The sequence below is a fragment of the Plodia interpunctella genome, chromosome 25 (assembly GCF_027563975.2).
Source record: "Plodia interpunctella isolate USDA-ARS_2022_Savannah chromosome 25, ilPloInte3.2, whole genome shotgun sequence".
Lineage (NCBI taxonomy): Eukaryota > Metazoa > Arthropoda > Insecta > Lepidoptera > Pyralidae > Plodia > Plodia interpunctella.
This window is the reverse complement of record NC_071318.1, coordinates 5,412,863-5,436,637: the sequence shown is the minus strand read 5'-3', so window position 1 is coordinate 5,436,637 and position 23,775 is coordinate 5,412,863. Positions and strand designations below refer to the sequence as shown.

Below are 23,775 nucleotides of genomic sequence, written 5' to 3'. Positions count from 1 at the left end.
TATATATATTTTTTTTCCTTTCATCAGCACTTGATCACAATCATAATATGTTTCAGTATACCTTTTGACCATGTACTTTATTGTGTACTTATTGTTATATTACTGATAAAAAATTATACATCAATTTATATTAAAAAAATGGTAAGCCCTTCTGGCATAATAGGGACCAACACTGTTTGAATGAGTTTCTTTCGGCATTTCTTCTCAGCAGTGGTCGTTCCGAAATGCTAGTAGTTTGTAGCTTTGGTAATCATCATCTAAATTAGAATATGACGTGAGAAAGTGTCCGTGAAGGCCTAATTTCTGAATAAATGATTTGATTGATTTGATTTAATGAGGGGGTGAAAGTTTGTATGAAAATCGTGTCGGGTCCGCTTTCACAGAGAAAGAAAGAGAAAACCGCGGTTAAAAGCTAGGTCCATTCTATGTTCATGTAAATTAAAAATAGCAAGAGCCAGTTTCACCACTTTCAGATAAAATGTTATATTGTAAGCTTGCCCGTGAAGGCCTAATTTCTGAATAAATGATTTGATTTTGATTTTTGATTATCAAAATGATCTAAAATATATCTAATTTTATTAGGAGCGCACAGTTCTGTTACAACTTTCTTTACCTTGATCTTATGATTTATTCAATAGGTTAGATATCCTATTAAATAAATCATATTGAATTTAAAATGTCAATTAAATGTAATATTTTTAGAAGTCAGCATGTTATGAGTCGACTCGGCGAAGAAGAAGAAGAAGCATCGAAGCATGCATATGTTCTAGAAGGGGAAAATTAAAAACACTTATGTGAGTGTTACTATCTTTATTTGTCAAATTTACCTTATTTATTAGTAATAATAATAATATAATAATAATAATCTCTTTTTATATTGCCTATTACCGTAAATTTGTAAAATCATTTGCTTTATAAACGTAACATAAGAACAAATCCTTCAACTGAAATGAATTTGAAATTTTTGAAAATTAGATTTAAAATTTATTTACAACATATTTACATTTACATACAATCGTTCTAATTTATATGTCCTTTCTACATTTCTACAAAAAAAAATCTTTGAATAATTTTAAATGATTTACAGTTTTTTTTTTTTTAACAAAAAGAAAATACGTTTCGAATATCTTTATTTATTTAAAAATTAAATAATAATCGTGTTAGCTTTTTTTAATTTGCAAAAATACGTGCTAAATTGCTTAAAACCCGTTTAAATAATATTGTGACTTACTAGGTATTTAAATAGAATAAAAAACCATTATTTTCAAAATTAAAATAAAATTTTAATTATATCCCTTTTTATAAATAATTACGAGATTTATTGATTATCAAATCTTCCCAACTATTTGTCCATTCGGTAAATTCACAAAATAAGACTTAATTTTATGTCAATGATTTAAACTTTGATGTACATTCGAACCCGTCGCCTATTGGTCGTTAGCCGACCTGTGGGCGAAGTGCGGATTTGCTTTTCACTTCTCACCATCGAATTCGAAGTGAGACGCAATGAACCAATGATATTGGGCCATTGTGACGCAACGACAATCACACTGTAATGTGAATGGCTACCCACACTAACGCCTCTGATAACAATACTTTATGTATTGTCTCGATTGTTTGGAATAAAGATACTAAATTTAATTGTATTTGTTCACAAAATACTTTTCTTTTTATTAAACTGTTTCTTAATATAAACTAACCTAAAACAATCACAATTTTCGTAAAAAATATCTGTGCAACGTGCGCCATAGATTAATATAAAACGTTAAAGAAAAACCATATAATATTGCTTTTATAAAATCTTTACGTGTTATTTTTTTAAATTAACACTCTCTACTCCTAAATCTGTTACTGTCACTGCGTAAATAATGATAAGTTTATTATCTGTGCCATAATAAAATTTTGAAATTTTCATAATAAAATTGTACTAATTTGTAGTACTAACTTTTCTAAGTCAATATTAATAGGCCTTGATATAATTTCGTTTCTTAAAATACTCATTTTATCCAAATAAAAAAACATAAATATTATTTTAAAATGAAAAATTAATTCAAGACAAGTTTATACACGTGCTAACGAAGACAATACAAAGTGAAATTATTCGTCGTTTTGTCATCTTGCTCATTTGAATATCTATCTAAAATTTAATTAAAATTTATTTACATTTATCCCTTTGCCGAAATAAGAAGGCCATTTGACATAGGTACAGTTTCCACTTTATTATTATTTACAAAAGCGAGTCAGACAAAACAACATTTGAATTTGGAACGCGGCTTCTGAATTTCAAATTGTAATATGTACATTATTTTGCTACAATTTGAATTTTGAACTAATTGGTTAGTTTTTTTTTTGTGACAAATTATTAGTGGCCAGTGTTTGAGTTTATTAACATGGTATTAAATTAATGTCATTAAAATTTTTACGTGTTTTAAATTATTGTACCATACATATTACATTATAAGTATTCTGTATTACATTTGTAAATAATTGTATTTGATATGAATTATATTTATTTATTCTCATAGAAAAAGTTAATGAAACTATACCTATATCCTATTATTTCGGCAAGTTTTTCTTACAAATGTCATAAAATATTTTAAGTATCTTAATTTAATTTCAACACAAATACTACTTTACTGTTTGAACCATAGATATACATCTGAGAAGATACTATATCTTTTTAGTAATTTAGTATTTATTTTATATAAAAAAGAACAAAATTCTGTGAAAAATAATTTATAAATCTATACTGCTATTATTATAAAGAGGTAAGCGTTTGTGAGTTTGTGACTTTGTGAGTTTGTATGTTTGAGGCGGGTAATCTCCGAAACTACCGAACCGATTTCAAAAATTCTTTCACCATTAGAAAGTTTTATTATCCCAACATTATCCAAGATTGCTATAGGCAATATTTCATCTCAAAATGCCCACGGCAGCGAAGCCGCGGGCAACATCTAGTCATTGCTAAATATGAAATATGAGACAAAAATTCCGATCTTTTGTATAAAATAGAAATCATTAATTAGAATATGACAAAAAAAAAACATCATCATTATATATATATATATATATATATATATATATATATATATTATTCAAATAATCATAAATAATTTCGAGACTTGTGTTATGGGATACTAACTCAAATATGGTAACATCCAAGACCCGGGCCAATCAGAAATTATTTTCCAACCGGGGATCGAATCGGGGATGTTGCAATCATGCAATCAATGAACCAATGAAATCAATTTTCAATGCGGTATCTATATAAATGTACATCTATGGTTTTCACTATAGCTCCATACATTGTAAGCTCAGGTTATTTTTCATCTAAAACCGTCGACCGTGCTTGTGTATAGAGTTGCAATAGTACAATAGAGTGAGATGAGAAGATTAACCGACAGCGCACACGGCGAAGCGGTGTTCGCGTTTCCATGTTGCATGGCCGCGGGGTGTTCACCTGCAGAAAAAAATGTCACATTTATATCCAGAAGAGGGACTTGGTGAGGTGAGGATGATGCATATATACCACTACGAAAATTATGTAATAATTTATTTATTACAAATCAACTCTCTCTCTCTCTCTCTCTCAAAAATATTATTGTCATAAAAAGTGCTAAAAGCACAGTTCAATAATTAATTACCAAAAATAGGTACTAAAAGAATAATTTGATAAATTGATTTGAGTTTCTAAACACAAAATGTATAGTTTATAATAAAAAGTAAATTTATTTTAACCTTTTAATAAAAAAAAAAAAATGTAGGCCACATTTTATGAAAACAAAATAATATTTTATTTTCAGTAATTCATTATTAAATCTAAAGTAACTAACAAAACAACGAAGTTTGTCTGAATTAGTATTACAAAAAAAATATTGTATTTTATTTTCGGCAATTCATTCTGCAAAACAACGAAGTTTTGTTCAAATTAGTATTTACCAAAAATACCTTAAGATTGTTGATGTTCAAATGAATAAACCTGAAATCTATATAAGCTAAATTTGATACAATTATAAATATTTTATTTGACACGAATAAAATTAATTTTATTTAAAGACAGGTATGTAATTTAAATATACAATTTAAATTTAATTTTGGAAAAACATTGTCATTGTCAAAAATGACGTTCGACGTGATTTTTATTCATTGATCAATTGAACAGAAGGTGAATCTTATTTGAATTTTCTTACAATCTTTTGTTGAACTATTTTGTATAGTTCCTTTGCCGTCAAAGACTGTGTTCTACAGAATGCAACGCTGCCGTGAGATTAGCCTTTTTGAAATCTAAATGAAAATACCTCTCTTGTACTGTACAGCCAGCGAAGATCGGTATTTAAGCCGGTGAAAAATATGTTGCATCGTCAAGTTTGTGGTTGTCTTTAACCCCTGCACCGCTGACGTTTAGACAAAATGGCGTGATTTGCCTTTTTGCATTTAAAGTTAATGTCATAGTTTCCAGTGTTCCAGTTCCACCTTTAGTAAATAACTTAGTTTGGAAAAATAGCTGAAACGAAACCAGTTTGCAATTTATTGAACATAATTTGATTAAATTTATTTTTTTCTTGTAACGCCGGCTACACACAATCGGCAAACCAACTCCATAGCAAATACGCCAAGTTTGGCGTACTGCCAAAGCAAATGCGTCAAGGATTCGGTTACACATTGCTGGGTTTTCCTTGCGGCAAATAAAAACTCTAATACAAAATACGCAATGTTCATTCGTTCTTGTCTGTCACTACGCGGGAAATATTTCTTGTATTACAGGCGTCCATAGGCTGCAGTGATTTCTCATGAAGTGAGCCGCATGCCTGTTTGCTCATTATGTCGAGTGTGTATTGCTTACACTGTGTCACATTAGAAAGGCATCTGACATGACTTTTACTACTACTTACCTGCATCTAGTGGCAGGTAATCCCATACACACTTGCGAACTAAACTGTCAACCGCAGCAACTATACTGCAAGTGTGCAGGATTCCTCAGATGTTTCCCTTCACCGGAAGCAAGTGGTGGTCTATGAAAACTACACATGAATCAGATTGGTATACAAACTCATGTGGCACGAGTAGGATACGAACCTGAGACCTTTCGATCCATAGGCGGGCGTCTTAACCATTACACCACCACCGCTTCACCGCCTGTTTGCCAACTCTAGTGAATATTATAGGTACCATTAATGACGTGAACATTGACCGAAGTAGCTTCTGCCATGGTGGGCACACAGCTGTAGTTCCCGCTGTCTCCCGGCAGCAGTCGGTCTATGATGAGTCGTGACGTCAACTGCTCTGTCCACTCTGTCTTGAGACGCACCCGTGGCTCTTCTATGTCATTCCCCTCTAGTTCCTTATACTCTATGAGTTTTGATCCTGGAGACAATGAATTGAGGTTATTAAATTCAGTTAATATATATGATAAATATTAGGTCAGGCACGAGTGGAGCTCGCGCAAGGGTCCCTTACTATTATATATTGTCTAGTAGCTTTTGCCCGGGCAATAAAAATCGGGGCGTAATAAAAAGCAAACAAACAAACTTATATTCGTATGTATAATATTAGTTTGGATGATATTATATGAATATGGCTACGCCCTCTGTCAATTTGACTTATACGATTTGAATATAACACGAAATAGCACATAGGGTACTTTTATCCAGAAATTCCCACGGGAGCGAAACCCCGGGGCACAGCTAGTTACTCAATAAAGTTGTAAACACAACGTGAATGCTCCTACAAATGAATTATAGCTATATTATCCTGCTAAGCCGTGCAATTTACAACCGAGTACACAATACGGTGCCATAAAATATTCAAATTCCTGTAATCGATACGCGATTTCTCAGAAAAACTTGGTTGATTGACTCAGTATTATGTTTCTAAGAACGAAAATAGCATAAAACGGCGTCCTGGTTTAACGTAAAATGCTATTAGGTACACTACGCGTCGAACGCAGATAAATTAAGATTTAGTTACCGCCGTCCTGTATGAAAGTGATGCAGAAAATAACGCTCTAATATTAAGAATACTCTGTTTCTTTTCACGTCTATAAGATAATTTGAATAAGTTTACACAAACAAAGCCCAGACTGGCCGCTAAGTATCCTTCTTCCTACTAATCTGGCATGATAGGGACCGACACTGTTCAAATGAGTTTCTTTCGGCATTTCTTCTCAGCAGTGGTCGTTCCGAAATGCCAGTAGTTTGTGGCTTGTGAGAAATAACTTATAAATATAAAGATTGACGAGAAAAAGTGCCTGTGAAGGTCTAATTTCTGAATAAATGATTTGAATTTGAATTTAATATTATAAATGCGAAAATTGTTGAGGATGATGTATTTGTGTATAATTGTTACTTTTTCACGCAAAACCTAGCTAGATTGATATTTGGTGCACGGGTAGAATTTATATTCTATTCCTGGAATAACACATTGGATACATTTTATTTAGAAATTCCTATGGGAGCGCGGGCACAGATAGTATAAATAAATAAGTCTAACATGAACATCGATTCAATCTGTCACTCCGTCTTTTACATGGCGATCCTGCCAGATTGTAATCGCTGATACAAGAAGAGAACGGCATCGCGCCGTGTACTGCCTTTTGTCGCTCACCTAGGACGCTGGCTTACACGCAAAAGGGCACTTAACATAGTCGAGGAAGGGAATATACCATTTTTTGTTTAAACAAGCTGATCTGACCTTACAGTTAACCTTTTTCACAAACACTGAATGTTGTATGCGACTTTGCTTTTTCATTTGTTTATATAATATAATATATTTTTACATATGTTCACAATACTAGCGGCCTCGCTCGGGTAAACTCGGATAAAAATATTGTGATGAAAAAAAATCTGGAATCGAGCGGGAATTGAACCCGGATAGACAGGGGCGCGGGTTCAATTCCCGCTCGATTCCAGAATTTTTTCATCTCATTACTATATTTTAAGTAATTATTATCGTTTTTATACGAGCGAAGCGTCTGAGAAGCGAGCTAACAGTTTTTATACGAGCGAAGCGTCTGAGAAGCGAGCTAACAGTTTTTATATATAAATATAAATACTATTCCTAATTTTAGATTTATGTAAAGTTAAATGAAAGCTTCAATAAAACTTCTTAATAGGATCCAAATCTCGAAACGGATTAAATCATAAGTAACAAATATTTATAATCCTTTTGAAAGTCAGATTCGAGGGATTAATTTAATAAACAGAATGACAGTTTGTAATGAAGTACATAATAAATGAACAAATAAATAAATATGTATAGACAAATCACACAGATTACACTAACTCAATAATATATTTAGTATATATAAATGGAGCGTTTTGACGAGTCGAAAAATGTGTGATTTTATTTTTGTCATATCTTTGAAAGTATTGTAATTATCACAACAATTTTTTCACTGGTGTTAGGGCTTAAGGGGCTTATGTGATATGTGATCTATTAGTATAGTTATTTCCGTAGACTTAATGTAATATGTAGGTTACGAACCCAATCAAGGGTTATTATGAAATTTCGGGTCAATTGACCCAGGAAATGAGGCAGTCGATTTAATATTGGGAACATCGGATGTCCTGCTTAAGTAGCATTTTGTAATCAAGATTTATTCAATAATGTGTACAGTCGAGCGCAAATCAAGTTATTCTGCATTGATCTTTATGCCGCGACAATAGAGGCGAGTTTGCAATAAATTCGGGAAGGTTGATGTGCCGTTGACTGTACACAGTCTATCTCCTACAGATTTTTCTGTATGTGATATTTTATCCATTCTATTCCAAAGTAATTATTACAATATTATTTTTTGTTTGTAATGAATAAACTCAAAAACTACCAGGCCAATTTAGATGAAATTTGGCACAGAGATTATATAGGCTACTTTTTTTATTATGTTTTTATCCGAGCGAAGCCGGGACGCGACGTTAGTCTCTACTATGTGGCAGATTTTAAATTAATATAGTAATATTTTAAAGGTTCAAGTATATTTAACACATAAAATCTAATCTTTATTCCTTTTATTATTAGCAAGTCTATAGGAATATAATATCATATTCGATATATAATTATTATTCACATTCAGATATTAAATCGAATTAAATAATCTAAAAAATGAGCACTAAGCAGTGAAGATATAAATATAAATAAATAAATAAATATATTAGGACAAATCACACAGACTGAGCTAGCCCCAAAGTAAGTCACACAGACTGAGCTAGCCCCAAAGTAAGTTCGAGACTTGTGTTATGGGATACTAACTCAACGATACTATATTTTATAACAAATACATATATAGATAAACATCCAAGACCCGGGCCAATCAGAAAAAGATCATTTTCCATCATGACCCGACCGGGGATCGAACCCGGGTCTTCTCGGTTCAGTGGCAAGAACCTTACCACTGCGCCACCGAGGTCGTCAAAAGATAAAGATGTGAAACAGAGATGAAAAATAGACACAAAATCAAAATACTGTTTGATAAAAACTGGATAGAATTGGAAATACATTAAATAAAATAAATAAAAATAAATTTATTGATAATGTTCCTTAGAACTAAGTTACAAAATGAACAACAAATGTGCAAACCCGCTCGGTCCACAATTAGCGGCTCGCGATCGAGCTAGGTGCTAACCTGTATTTCGATTCGCGTGAAGCATCATGTGAGCTTACGCAAGTGTCAAGTGACTTGACTAAAGAAACAGTTACCCAATGAACAGATATTTGTATCGATAATTCCCAAACTAGAATATCTGTATTTTGGGAATTTGTAGAAATAATTTATTATTCTAGTACACTAAACTAAACCAATGGTAAATTCTAATAAATATGTCGTCACACTAACAAAAGCAACTATCCAAATGACATCGTGAGCTAAGAAAATATCAAAGTTTCAAACAAACACGAGGGACTGAACTATGCAGTGCCAGTATTGATCGTAACAATATGGCTCTTTTGTTCCACCTCCACAAATACCAGCGATAGAATGGTCATTCATTCATTCACTCATTCATTCACATCGAGTGTGCTATTGCTAAAACTGGTGGTGATTTTATCCAAGTCACCTAAAGGCATCTGACGTGACTTTTACGACTACTTACCACCAAATAATCATCGCTGAGTCTTCTTTTCGAGTACCTGTATCATGCTATCAGTGCATTGGTTCTAGTGTATTGTGGAACAGTCCATATATTTAGTGAGTATGAAACTCACTCTCTGAAACTGAACTCTTTTCTATGCCGTAGCATAGAAAAATGTTTTATAACTGTAATTAACTTTATCGTGAAAAAGTGTAAGTAAATGCGTAATTATTATAGTGTTCCGTACACAAAATGTGAACGACCTATGAATAAGACTACGCTGTCCATCTGTTTGTCTGTCCGTTTGTCATCAGGCTGTATCTGACAGTTGACATTTTCACAGATGACATATTTCTGTTGCCGCTATAACAGCAAATACAAAAAAATGAATATTACATGCCATATAACAAACGTGATATTTGCTGTTTTTACAAATAATAGTATGGAATCCTTCAACTGCTGCCAGACATGCATTTAGCCGGTTCAATTTAATAAAATCTTACTTAGAACACGATTGTGCAACGGAGACACGTACCCTTATACCAGAATATGGTGCCTAGGTCGTGTGGGCCCTGACTGAGGATGCAAGTGAGAGACAGGGAGCTGCCGGTCTTCACGTAGAGATCCACTGGTCCAGGGATGTGTGCTTTGGCCTCTGTGAACAAAATAACATGAAAATATATCTAAATAAATAATATAAATAAATAAATATTAGGACAAATCACACAGATTGAGCTAGCCCCAAAGTAAGTTCGAGACTTGTGATATGATATACTAACTCAACAATACCATATTTATAACAAATACATATATAGATAAGCATCCAAGACCCGGGCCAATTAGAAAAAGATTATTTTCCATCATGACCCGACCGGGGATCGAACTCGGTAAAGTACTTGCCCCTGAACCGAGTGGTCCCACTCGCTTCAGGGACAAGTACTTTACCACTGCGCCACCGAGATCGTCATAAGAACATAGCAATAAATAAAAATTGCTATTCGGTTACGGAACCCTACAAATAACGAATGACACGGATTGAGTTAGCTCCTGTGAATATTTAAATTTGATAATAATCAAATTCAAAACGGAAAAGGCAATTATAATGTTTTAATCTATACTATTATTATAAAGAGATAAGCGTTTGTGAGTTTATATGTTTGAGGCGGGTAATCTCCGAAAATACTGAACCGATTTGAAAAATTCTTTCACCATTAGAAAGGTACATTATCCAAGATTGCTACAAGCTATATCTTATCTCAAAATTCCCACGGGAGCGAAGCCCCGGGCAACATCTAGTAATGTACATTTTGAAATAATACCATCCTAAATGCTATTATTGTGAGGAAATTTATTTTTAAATCACTAGAAACGATCAAAAACAATTTACAAAGTCCCTCTTCCAAAAAACAATTTCGGCGCCGATAAGCCCCGACATTCTAAAAGGCTTTACGATTTAATCTCATCAATTTTTTCTCAAGCACTACAAGTGTAAAACAATGAGATTACAGAAAACAAGCTAAATACTTTGTTAAAAGTGTCATGCGATTTATTTTATGTCGTGAAAACGCGCCAAAATTTTAGAGATTTGAAAATGAAACGATTCATTACAGTTTTTGCCACATGCCAACTATATGAAAAAACTATAAGAATATTATTTCCAAGAATAATAAAAACACTAATTGATCCTACTTAACATTGTAACAAGGTGGTGTGTAACAGATAAGACACCCGCCTGTAAAGCAAAAAGGTAGCAGATTCGATACCTACTCGTGCCACATGAGTTTGTAAACCAATCTGACTCATATATCACTATATATGAGTCAGATTGGTTTTCATAGACCACCACTTGCTACCGGTGAAGGAAAACATCGTGAGGAAACCTGCAAACTGGTTGATTATCAACTTGCGTGTTAAATGGAAAATGCAATTGCGAACGACTCCATTATTAGTGCAACTGATAATATATTGTTTTGCATATTTCTACTCCTATTAACACTGTATTAGTAAAACAAATTAAATAAAATCTCAAATTTGTTAAATCAGTCAATTGTTCAGAGTAAATCAACTGCACTGGCCACCAAGATTACCATAGACAAAGAAGTTGAAAATGTTGTTGTTCTAATTTTAAATATTTTTCGCTGTCAAATAAATTGCCGCCGATCGTTTGGTTGTGAACAGTTGCATTTTTTGATTTTCAATATATGTATTCACATTTTAATTGCCACAACACAAGAGTTTTATTTATTACGATCATAGAAACTGTAAACAAACAACTATATATCTGTAATATTTTTATATTGCGTCGAAAGTCTCCCCGTCAGAAAACGTGCTGTATCATCGACACACACTTTTTGTCTTCAATATCTTAACAGGCATTTACCAATTTAGAATACTGAAACGAGCCTCCTCCTAAAATTGACTTACGCACTTTACTCTGGCTAGAGTTTTTACACCGATAGTAGCTGCGTACTTTTTTTATGCTAACAAGCAGACAAACAGGCTAACGGTCCACCTGATGGCAAGTTGTCATTACTAAGTAATATCAAAGGTTGCGCACGCGCGATGCCTATTTTGTGGCTCAGGATCTTTTGACACAGTACTCGTAGTACGTAAGTACTCTCTCGCCCTTCAAACCGAAACACAACAATGTAAGCACTGCTGCTGTGCTGTTTGGCGGCAGATAGTTCGCTCATTCATCTGTTGATAGGTAGTGTGTAACATTAAGTTACGTATGCGCAATTTAGTTTGACATAATTCCATAACAATTTCAATAACACCAAACTCCGTACAAATTGAACGAGTTGCAAGTTTCTTGTCTAAGTTTCGTGCGGCTCACGACAATGCAATTTCATATTTTGCCAACCACTTCCAGCTGAATGTTTAACAATTAGTAACTTCGTAGTTGAAGAAGCTTGCTTACTGGATTTACACGTCAATACATTGTTGTCTTTGGTTGTTAGACGTTGTTAGATTTACTGTAAAATCTGTTGGAGAGAATGGAAGAAAATACTCATTCGACTTCTTAAAAGTACCTTAGTAAAGACTAGCTGCCCGTCCCGGTTTCGCTCGGGTAAATCATACACCTAAACCTCTGCATGAAAATCTAAGACGGTTTTTGAATTTATCGCAAACAGAGAGACGGGTCAGATGACTTTGTTTTATAATAATGTAAGGATAAGTATACATAATATAAATAAAGATTACTCATTTTATATTAAGACGTTAGAAACCTTATACACCGTATATAAATATATATATATTTTTTTTTCTTGTCAATATTTTTAACAGTCCCCTGTAGGTTGTATTGGAGACGATTTTTCCGCATTACGTTAATTTTATCAAACTCCATCTTTTTTTGTGAAGTTTGTAAATTCAAAATCGAAAAAATTCGATCGATAGATGTGTCCCATTGAACTTTTTCGAATATGAATTTCTGTGAACGCAGAAACTGTTTGAAACCCTGAAAAAATGGAGAGAATTTATGTGAGATTCACCTTCCAGATTTAGTCGTTTATTTTAAGGCACAAAATAAAATTTGTAAAATCACCACAGATGGAATAAATGCTAAAAGCATTATCTAACAGACAGCCATAGAGTCATATTGACTATGGTTAACCAGGGAGTCGATTCTCACATGCAAACACTAAACAGGTCTAAACAAAGCAATTCGATGATAAATCCTGCTTTGACATTAACTTTAATATGCGAGCCGCCGTTTTAGATAAAATCGAAGTTGACAAGTACAACGCATGCCTTTACAACGCCATATCAACTGTCATATTTTTTTCGCGTGTTCCATTTTTTATTTACTTTTTTGTTAGTGGCCAGCATACGTCCATACGTATTTGAATTACTTCAAATTAGGTACTATACTTCTATCACTTTTAAACACAAATAAGACCATAGTGTAAATATAAACACAACTCACCTACAATCTCAGAGGTCATTATTCGATTTCCAGTGCAAATATTTGTCTTATTTTCACAGACTTTTGTTTGCGGTTGTCTCGGTTCGTTCCTATTGGGGTAATCTGTATGTTACATGTTTTAACAACAAACTACAAAATAAAATTGCCAACTCACCAACAATATTCAGCTGGAAGGCTAGAGACATCTTCGGCTCTGTGTTCACTTGACACTCATAGATACCCGCGTCTCGCTCCTGCGGGAACTTGATCTGAAGCGTCCAGTTCTCTGATTTGTCTGGTCTGATGACCTGGTGAAATTATAATTAAGGTGAACTGAATTATTGATCGTGACGATATTATTACAAGAATCATGAACTTCAATATATCGTAAAACATTTCTTTTTGTAATCTATTCCGTCCCACTGCTAGGGGCAAAGCTCTTTGCCAGCTCCTTTCAAGTCACTCTATTTGATTCCAAATCCAACCATTTCTTGCTAAAGATTCGCAGACCACCTCAAAGCTTCCTAGGTCTCATAATGCATACAATAATGATAATAATAATAATAATAGCAGTGTAAATAATCTTGTTAGGAATTCTAGTATTGATATGTTTAACACTAGTGTGTCTTCGTTACGATGTCATTTTTCAAGGCAATTCTTTATTAATGCAGTATTTTATAGTGCTTATCGCTGCTTATGTGCATACTTTGTAACTTGTGTACTTGTGTATGGTTAAAATGTGATGATCAAAAAATTTTATAAGTACTATAATCATGTTACTATCAGAAGGAATCTGTACTGTAATTGGCTTCTTGTAATGTATTGTTTTTGTCTAGAGATTGTATGCTGTTGGTTCTCTATAAAAATATATATAACTATAATAAATAAATATATAAGGACAAATCACACAGATTGAGCTAGCCCCAAAGTAAGTTCGAGACTTGTGTTATGGGATACTAACTCAACAATACCATATTTTATAACAAATACATAAATAGATAAACATCCAAGACCCGAGTCAATTAGAAAAAGATCATTTTCCATCATGACCCGACCGGGGATTGAACCCGGGACCTATCGGTTCAGTGGCGAGAACTTTACCACTGCGCCATCAAAGTCATCGTCACCTAACACATAAATAATATTTAACCTAGTTATTATTGTCATCTAAGTCGACAAGTGTACCTCACCTCAGTGCACCTCACATACATACGTGTATATATAGATTCATTACGGTCGGAATATATTGACGTCGAGCCAGCTTCTAAATTCACAAAAAAAATTTAAATGATGACCGTTAAATGTAACATTGTCTTCAGTTCGTAATTAACTTTATCCTGTTTCAGCTAGATCTTTCGTTAATTATCGTTTAAACATTAAATAACTTCAGTTACATTGGTTCTTGGCTTTCCGTTCTTTCATAAATGGTTTGTTGATTTCCATTACCTCTCTTATTCAAATCTTGTCTTCGCTTGTACATCTCAACGTGAATAATGTTTTATATTACCTGAAACCTTTGATCCGATGTATATGTTAATATTCCTGCAGTCAATATGTGTAGATCCCTCTTCCTTATCCATGATACCTGTAATTATACCAAATATGTTATTTTTTTTCATATCTGGTTGTAAATTTATTGGATTACTAGATGTTGCCCGTGGCTGCGCTCCCGTTGAAATTTTGTGATAAAATATAGTCTGTAACAGTAGTTTGGATAATGTACCATTCTAATGGTGAAAGAATTTTTGAAATCGGTTCGGCAGTTTCGGAGATTACTCGCCTTAAACATACAAACTCACAAACTCTTTATAAATTCAAATTATTATTTTTTATTAACATTTGTACTATATACCTACCTACATTACATTTGTTGATGTCATAAATTTACTTAAAACTACGGTTAGTGCCGACTTCGTGTTTGTTTCAAATTCACGCAGACGAAACCTTGGACAGAAGCGACGGTAAAATCATTTCATAAAATTGCGAAAACTTTTATTTGTTTTTTCCATTGATTTAACAAATGACTCACTCACATAGATATAATTTAAAAGAGAAATCTCTCTATGGATAGGACTTTAATCTCTGATTCAACGTAAACCATAACTCAACCTTGTTTCGAACTTAGCGGGAACTTTTGAAGTTCTATAAGTTTTGCTTAGTTATACCTCCATATCTCATGATTAAGCTGGGCAGTGAACTATCAAGACTAATAAATTGTCTGGATTTAGTTTAGGCGAATGCCTACTTATATGTCTAGATAGGTCATAGAAATTGATCTCAATATTTGGTTATATGAAATAGTCAAATATTGAAAGGTTTACATCACAATTTCATTGAAGTTATGTTCAACTACTTGCACCCCGGGGCTTCGCTCCCGTGAGAATTTCGGAATAAAAGTACCCTATGTGTTATTCCAGGTTATATTCTATTAGTGTACCAAATTTCATAATAATCCGTCTAGTAGATTTTGCGTGAAAGAGTAACAAACATACACTTATACACACACACACATTCATCCTCACAAACTTTCGCATTTATATGCTGTCAGTGATGATTCAATCTATATTTACTATTATTACAAAGAGGTAAGCGTTCGTGAGTTTGTATATTTGAGGCGGATAGTCTCCGAAACTAACGAAACGATTTAAAAAAATCTTTCACTATTAGAAAGGTACATTATTCAAGATTGCTATAGGCTATATTTTATATCAAAATTCTCACGGTAGCGTAGCCCCGGGCAACATCTAGTGTTTTATAATTTCAATGTAAATTAAATATTTGCAATTAAATTAAATATTTTATTTAGATTTTCTCTTTCCACTGAAAGGTTGGCTGGTACTCGTAGAAATTGCATTAGCGATAAGTCCGCCTTTGCACTCACACGTTTGAATATATTTTTATAACTTACAACACCTTGTGCAATAAAGAGTTTATCTATATGTTTGTACTACCATCATATGTACATAATGTATCTAGATCTTGCTTGGCGCTATCCTAAATAGAAACTAGGTTTACCAGTTGCATCAAACACGGCGGGGTCGCCTGATCTATTCTCATCCAAACGGATTGTTCTCAAAACAGACTGATCAATACTGACGAGGATAGTCGAGATTAGATGTCGCAAATTTACTGAAATCCATACTAATTTTATAAAGAGTAAAGATTTGTATTTATGCTTTTTCCTTTGTAATGGATAAACTCAAAAACTACCAATTTTAATGGAATTTGGCACAGAGAGGTGAAACCTTCAGGAGTGACATAGGCTAATTTTTATTATAGTTTTACCCGAGCGAAGCCGGAAAAGACATATCGTAAATAGTTATTCTATTCTTATACTGATATTCATACTTCTATAATATTATAAAAAATATCATTTCACAACACAAATCCGTTTTAACGTAAGTATATACTTAATACTTAAACCACGTTATTCTACTTGCACGTTAAAACGGAGCATTTGTATTGAGATGATATTTTTTAGCGTGGAAATCGTTGAAGAGCTACGACACGCATAATAAATTTAAACATAATATCTACACAATTTATAGTATCAAACTTGTGTAATTTGTTTTGTTGATCTGTATTACAGATTCCGTTTGGAGCCTCTTTCAGACACCACTCTCTTACAATACAGGTTAATACATTATACTTTGTAACAATCTTATGTATTTTTACTATGTTTCCATGTGAAGAGGAATAAATGATTATTGTATTTTAATTATTAACATACTTATAAATATTATTATTATGTATCTCCTTTTATAAATTCACGGCACTAAGTCCGGTCCTTCGAGAGGCTTGCGTGGGGATAAGGATCCAACACGTAGAGGAGAGAGTTTTGATGTTGTGTAGGTCTCCCGCCAAAACCCGCTCGCGGATATACCAATAAAATGATATGCCCATGAGCAGGTCTCGGCGGGAGTGTGAACTATTGCAGAATAATGGATAGAAGTACTGGTCTATAGAATGAAATTTGGATGGACTGAGAATGGGCTATTGCAAAGAGTTCGGTATTTATTTATTATTATTATTATTATATGATTCTCCTTTGAGAGGCTTGCGTGGGCATATAGATCCAACACGCAGATGCCCTTTGAAGAGTTTTAATATTATACAAAGGTTATTTGTTACTCGATCATACAAAATCTGTTTCTGTTTCCAACGGATTTTGATGTAATTTAAAAATACATTTTGTAATGTGACATAGAGAAATTTTCGTCCCAAAACCACTATGGTATAGCAAAGTGATGTACCTATTCGTAATATTAATTCATAAGTAAAACAGAAATCTAGCACCCACTATGTTTAGTGTGCCCTTGCAGGGTGTCGCTTGTATCTTGCTATCAACTTATGATGTAACCAATCTATATAACTTGTGACTTGCAATAAAATCTGAATCTGAATCCAAAATACCGAAACACAACTTCGTAATGTTTATTTTGATTGAAAAGGGTAAAACTAATCATTTAAGAGAAAATGGCTTTAGCCGTCATGACAATAAACTTTTCTCGTCCCTTATATTGATCTAAAAATAACCGAATCAATTACAAAGATCATTTGCAAAATATATTTCCCATGCAATATCATACATAACGTATTCAAAAATTGAAAACTGTACTGATTTCAATACAGTCAAAGTCTAAACATTTATTTAGAAACTAGCTTACGCCCGGGGCATCGCTCGCGTAACTCTGTGGCTTTGTCCGCTCAAAACTTGTTATTGTCAATATCTCGGGTTCTAAGCAACGTGTCGTATGAAACCTATACCAGATTTTAAGTTAGATCATCCGCTATACAACTGTGAATCAATAAACAACAACAAACGCATCAAATTCCATGTATTAGTTTTTGCATTTAGTATTTACAGACAAAAATTTAAAAAAATATATACCCCTATAATTAATTTTCTTTAATATCTCCTTGAAAGGGACGCGTGGAAAGAGAGAGCTTTTGCCCAGCAGTGGGACTTATCATAGCTAAACAAATTAAAAAATATATAGCTCATTTACAGTAAATTAAATGTATATTTAATTATACTTATACATAGTTTTGCGCATACGCATAAGAGAAATAAGTAGTTAAAAAGTGCAAGCTTCCTCGAGATATTTTCGTCCAAATCACTGAACCATCGCTTTTAAAGGTATATACCTAGTAATAAAAATACAAAACAAAAATATTAAAGCGGGTCTCTACTCATAATTCGCAGTCGACTTTATATCTTCGATTCGTCCCATTTAAATTGAGGCGTCTGTGATTCAATTCCGAAGGGTCTATTGTAACACATCTTAGAACGGATTATGAATACAAATCGAGGTGAGCTAATCAATTTCAATTAACCTTTAGGTTAATTTTGAGTTTGTGAGTGATAAAATAGGAATTTACTGCTACGCAATCGTGAAATGTTTGGATTCATATCTATACTTATAATAAAACTGTAACTGGACTGAGCCTGTACATAGGAGATATTTACGAAAAATAAATGGGAGAGGACTATTTAGGGTCTATAGAAGTCAAAACAATGTTTTTTAGAATTTTTGTCTGTCTGTCTATATGTTTGTACGCGCATCGCTCAAATTCGGCACACAGATAGATTACCTGGATTAGAATGTAGGCTACTATTTATCCCGAAATTTTTTTCCAAAGGGGTGAAATAGGGAATGTAAGCGTGTATGAAACTTCGTTATTTAGAAGCAAGACACGTATAATTTTAGATTAACGTTCATCCTTAGGTTGGAATTTCAAAAATATATCTGTGGTTATTGTTTTTTTAATGAGATTCGAAAAAAATACTTAATTTCAATAAGAAAAATACGCATAATTGGTTTTATTGTGTGACAATCTTTTACATTTTGACACAAGCATTTTCTTTCTTTTAGATCTGCAGGTGCAGTAAACCTTTAAGGAGTTTCCTCGTCGAGAGTCGTTCCTGGGTGCGCCATTAGGTCTTGCCTATCATAATAATGCATTGTCGTCCAAACTAAACGTGTTTATAAAATTTCAGCTCAATCGGTTTAAGATGTCTGCTTCAAAATTGAGTGACAAGATCCCACCCGAACATACATTGCCAGTTATATAAAAGTTTGTATAATATAAAAAATATACATGTGTTACTACAAAAATAACGAAGTTTCATACAAACTTACACTCCCTATTTTTCCCCTGGGATAGAATTTTGGGAGCCTATATTCTAATCCAGATCACAATCTATCTCTGTGCCGAATTTTATTCAGATCCGTCCAGTTGATTTTGTGTGATGCGCGTACAAACATACAGACAGACAAAAATTCGACACAAAAGACGACCTCGGTGGCGAAGTGGTAAAGTGCTTGCCTCTGAACCGAGAGGTCCCGGGTTCGATCCCCGGTCGGGTCATGATGGAAAATTATCTTTTTCTGATTAGCCCGGGTCTTGGATGTTTATCTATATATGTATATGTTATAAAATATAGTATCGTTGAGTTAGTATCCCATAACACAAGTCTCGAACTTACTTTGGGGCAAGCTCAATCTGTGTGATTTGTCCTAATTTATTTATTTATTTTTATTTATTCTACAAAACATTGTTTCGGCTTCTACTGACCCTAAATAGTATTCTCCTATTATATTTTCGTAAATATCTTCTATGTACACACGACATAGGTAATCCAGTTACAAGTTTTATTATAAGTATAGATATCCAAGAGATATTTAAGGAGTCCTGTTTGGTAAAATTCGTTGGCATAATGCCTACTATCACGTCATAAAATTACTCATAAATAATAACAATAATATAATTAGTCAAAAAAATGTCTCTGTTCTCAAAATAAATTAAAAAAAATCAGATTTGAACAGATAAAAAAATCTCATGTATCGTCACTTGGGAATTTTCGATAAAGGAATTAATATGACTGATTCTGTATTTTATCGGTTTTTTAAATTTATCTAGGTCAAAAATATAGCGTTTCTGCCATATTATATTTATTTTATCTATGGTTTCCGCTCAATGCATTTGTTTTATATTACATTAGGAACATCTGTGTCACTCATATTCGATATTCAACCTTACAGTAAAAGACATAAGGATTCTATTTGAATGTCTTACCGCCTTGTCTCCCAGTTGTTCAACCCGGCAATGCAGAAACGCAGTCTGACCGACCACGGTGGTCACGTTTCGAGGCACGTTATACTCGAAGTACGGGAATGAGCCGACACTGTCCTCGCCATAGTGAGCAGTACCTGAGACAAAGACAAACAAATAGATATACAGGGTTACACTAGTATTGTATTTGATTTTAAAGCATATGTATTTACTGTTTTCTATTTTTACTATTATGTGATTCTGAATTGCATTTATCTTAATTTATTGATTGATTTATTGATTTAGATTTGATTGACGACCTCGGTGGCGCAGTGGTAAAGTTCTTGCCACTGAACCGAGAGGTCCCGGGTTCGATCCCCGGTCGGGTCATGATGGAAAATGATCTTTTTCTGATTGGCCCGGGTCTTGGATGTTTATCTATATATGTATTTGTTATAAAATATAATAACGTTAGTATCCCATAACACAAGTCTAGAACTTACTTTGGGGGTTTTGTCCTAATATATTTATTTATTAGATTTTATTACATTAAATATTGTCGCGCCATGTTTTTGTCTATTAAATGTAACGATTTGTATTCGATGCTCACGACACAGGCCTGTTGGCGGAACAGCACTACTTACGTTCACCTCTACTACCCTTCGATCTAGACCAGCATAACAATAATCTAACGCTGGAGGAGAAAGCGATCCTCGCTGCTCGTTCGCAAATATTTCTGCGAGCCGCATATCCTCTATACGGCGTGCCAGCAGCGGCTTTGTGTTTCATTTACTATTTTGTATGAATGTAATTGTTTTCGAGGAATAAATAATTCTTATTCTTTTTCTATTCTATTATGACGGTGAATCAGGCGCAGTCGTAATCTAGCAAGCATTACAGTCCTTTTCGTCTGATGTGACCAAAGTATGCTTATACAGAATTACTGATATCAAACGAAGAACCTCCTAAAGACACTAGTTGTATACATACAAGGAACTTTTATTCTAGGACCTTTCGTGATTCGTAGTTTTTTTTCATATATAAAAAAAACTAATTTGCGATTCTACGCATCGTAACTCTATGTAATAGCCGAGCAACACGAGACAGTACAGTAGCGTTATGTAGCGGAATCTAACATAGAGTTAACGTTTTATAGAAACGACATTAAAACTATTTTTTTTTTGGATTTATTATGTTTAAGACAAAAGTCGTTACTCTCTATGTAACTTATGCGCCTTTGGAAGGTTATGCGTTAGATACCAGGAACTCTGTATGCTACGTTCCGCAGCTAAGATAAGATTCTAAAATTTTTTTATTCTTTCAAGTTTTATTTTTCCAGCGACTTTGCCATATCGTTGCTGTTTTAGAATACAAGCCTGAAATACCAAAAATTGCACATGATATATTCAGTACTGTTAAACGCGAAAATGACAAGAATACAATATCTACATTAGATGTCCCATCTCTACGGGGTGGTCACAGCACTAATGCTGTGCCTTGATTGGCCGACGGCACGCGGCATTCGGCGGAAATCTGATTCAAGACCCGACATGTTTTTCTATTGCTTTTTTTAATAAGATTTATTTGTTTTGTATTATACACAAGAGTAGATGTAATTGCGATAAAGCCCTAGTTTCATTTAAATCTCTCTATGTACGTGTGTACTTTAACCCGTATGGGTTAATAACATAACCAGCTTACGAGGAAGCCGGTGCAAGCCACTTGACCCGATAGCTCTGTAAGCTTCTTAACGTTTTAAAAGGAGCAATCCTAACTAATGGTAACGTAATGTTGGGAAAACTCGAGACTTTAGTCTCAAAATTTAGACTCTAGTCCGAATTTCTACTTCGAAATTATTTCCGGAATTTTATTGTTATTCAAACTGATGGCTTTATGTTTTTTCACATTTTAAAATTGTTTTCAAAATAGACTCATAGTGTAATAATGCCTTAATAGTGTAATGGGTTTTAAGAATATAAAACAGAGATACTGAATATAAATTTTGTAATATTTTACAGTTTTCCAATATTGAGACAATTATCATATCTGTATACTAAACACGATTGGAGAAACAGGAAACATACTATAGAATTTTCTTCAAAGACCTTACTCTAAATAGTTTAAGTCTAGAAATATTTAACAAATAAAACAGCGTGCTTAAATAATTATACATAAATTTATATTTAAAAAATGGTAAGCGCTTCTGGCATAATGGGGACCAACACTGTTTGAATGAATTTCTTTCGGCATTTCTTCTCAGCAGTGGTAATTTCGAAATGCTAGTAGTTTGTAGCTTTGGTAAACATCATTTAATTTAGAATACGACGTGAAAAAGTGCCTGTGAAGGCTTAATTTCTGAATTAATGATTTGATTTTGATTTGATTTGATTTTGAATAAACTACTAAATGAACAATGTAAATATTTATGTAAGAATTTAGTTTGTTAAAAAACATTATAACATTTTTTTTAATAACTAAATGAAACTTCAATAAAATTGAAAAACTTCGAAAGTGAAAAACTGTCATGGCTCTAGCCAGATGAAAAAGTATAGAGGAGTAAAGTACCTTTGCCCAGTAGTGGGACAACAGGCTAACAAAAAAAAAGGATTTTTTTACAATGAAACATTACAAATAATTATAATAAAAACTAAAACCGAAATATACTAAATTAAACTTTCCCTAAAATAGACACTAAATTAATAATATAAGGTTTTAATTTATTGCTATTTTAAATGCGTACATTCCACTGTACATTTATACTTATTTCCATACAATAAAGTTATTGCAAAAAAGCAAACAAAATTTAAGTCTAAATTAGACTCAAATATTGTTTGCTTTGGATTCATCCCAACCCTAGAGAATCTGAAAATGGAACGAACTTTCTTAAAATGCTAAATATTTAATGTCCGCTAACAACCCTGTAATAGTTTCGGAGACAAGCGGAACAAACAGCCAGAGAGGTCAGACGTTTTGTTTCTTTTGAAAAACCTTGATATTTTTTGTCGTTTAGGAAAAAAAAGGTTCTGTCGGTTATTATATTACTAGCGGCTCGTCCCGGCTTTGGTCAGGTAAAAACTGATAATATACACCTGAAGGTTCCTCATTAAACACACCTATATAATGGTGAATATCACATCAAACCCGTGCAGTAGTTTTGAGTTTGATAATATCACAGGAAAAAGAAATACACCTTATACTCGAACTTCGTCGCAATATTGCTATCTCTGTATGGTTAAATATTTGAGAATATATTTTGTATATATATTTTGTAATTTTGTACAGTAAATGTTAAAAAATAAAATAAAAATTTATTAACCAAAAAATATCGTCAACATACTTCGTTAATTTTAAACACGTAATATTTTCCACAATAAGCTTGATCCGAAATTGTTCCAAAGTCTCTGCCCCTTATTATGTCTGGCACAGAGGTTTTGAAAAACTGTGTCTTAAAATAAAAAAACGAAAATTAATTACCTGAAAAATGCAATTTATACATGCGAAAATAATTAAAATATAGTTCTTAGGATTTCCTCGTTTACTAACTGGAATTTAATCCACAAAATAATAGGTAGTTAGCTACTTTTCAACCATTTGCAAAATGCTGTTTGAGCTCAAAGTGAATTTCGAAATTCGCAATTAAACCTACAAAAGGTGTGCTGATTAAGAAATTACCCACAATGGCTCTGATGTACAGTCGACAGCTCATACAACCTGTCCACAAATCATGGCAAATTCGCCTCTATTATCACA

At 33.2% G+C, this 23,775-nt stretch overlaps 1 protein-coding gene across 1 annotated transcript in view; it reads right to left on the bottom strand.

Moving 5' to 3' along the window:
• Positions 1-866: 866 nt before the first annotated feature.
• Positions 867-23,775, bottom strand: part of LOC128680889 (zwei Ig domain protein zig-8-like) — a 113,905-nt gene continuing 90,996 nt past the window's right edge. Inside the window, exons 3-8 of the mRNA XM_053764366.1 lie at positions 20,050-20,183; positions 14,477-14,554; positions 13,145-13,277; positions 9,598-9,717; positions 5,170-5,364; positions 867-3,460 (exon numbers count right to left, since the gene is read on the bottom strand). Coding sequence (XP_053620341.1) covers positions 3,327-3,460; positions 5,170-5,364; positions 9,598-9,717; positions 13,145-13,277; positions 14,477-14,554; positions 20,050-20,183 — 794 coding nt within the window. The 3' untranslated portion in view covers positions 867-3,326. The remainder of the gene's footprint in view (positions 3,461-5,169; positions 5,365-9,597; positions 9,718-13,144; positions 13,278-14,476; positions 14,555-20,049; positions 20,184-23,775) is intronic.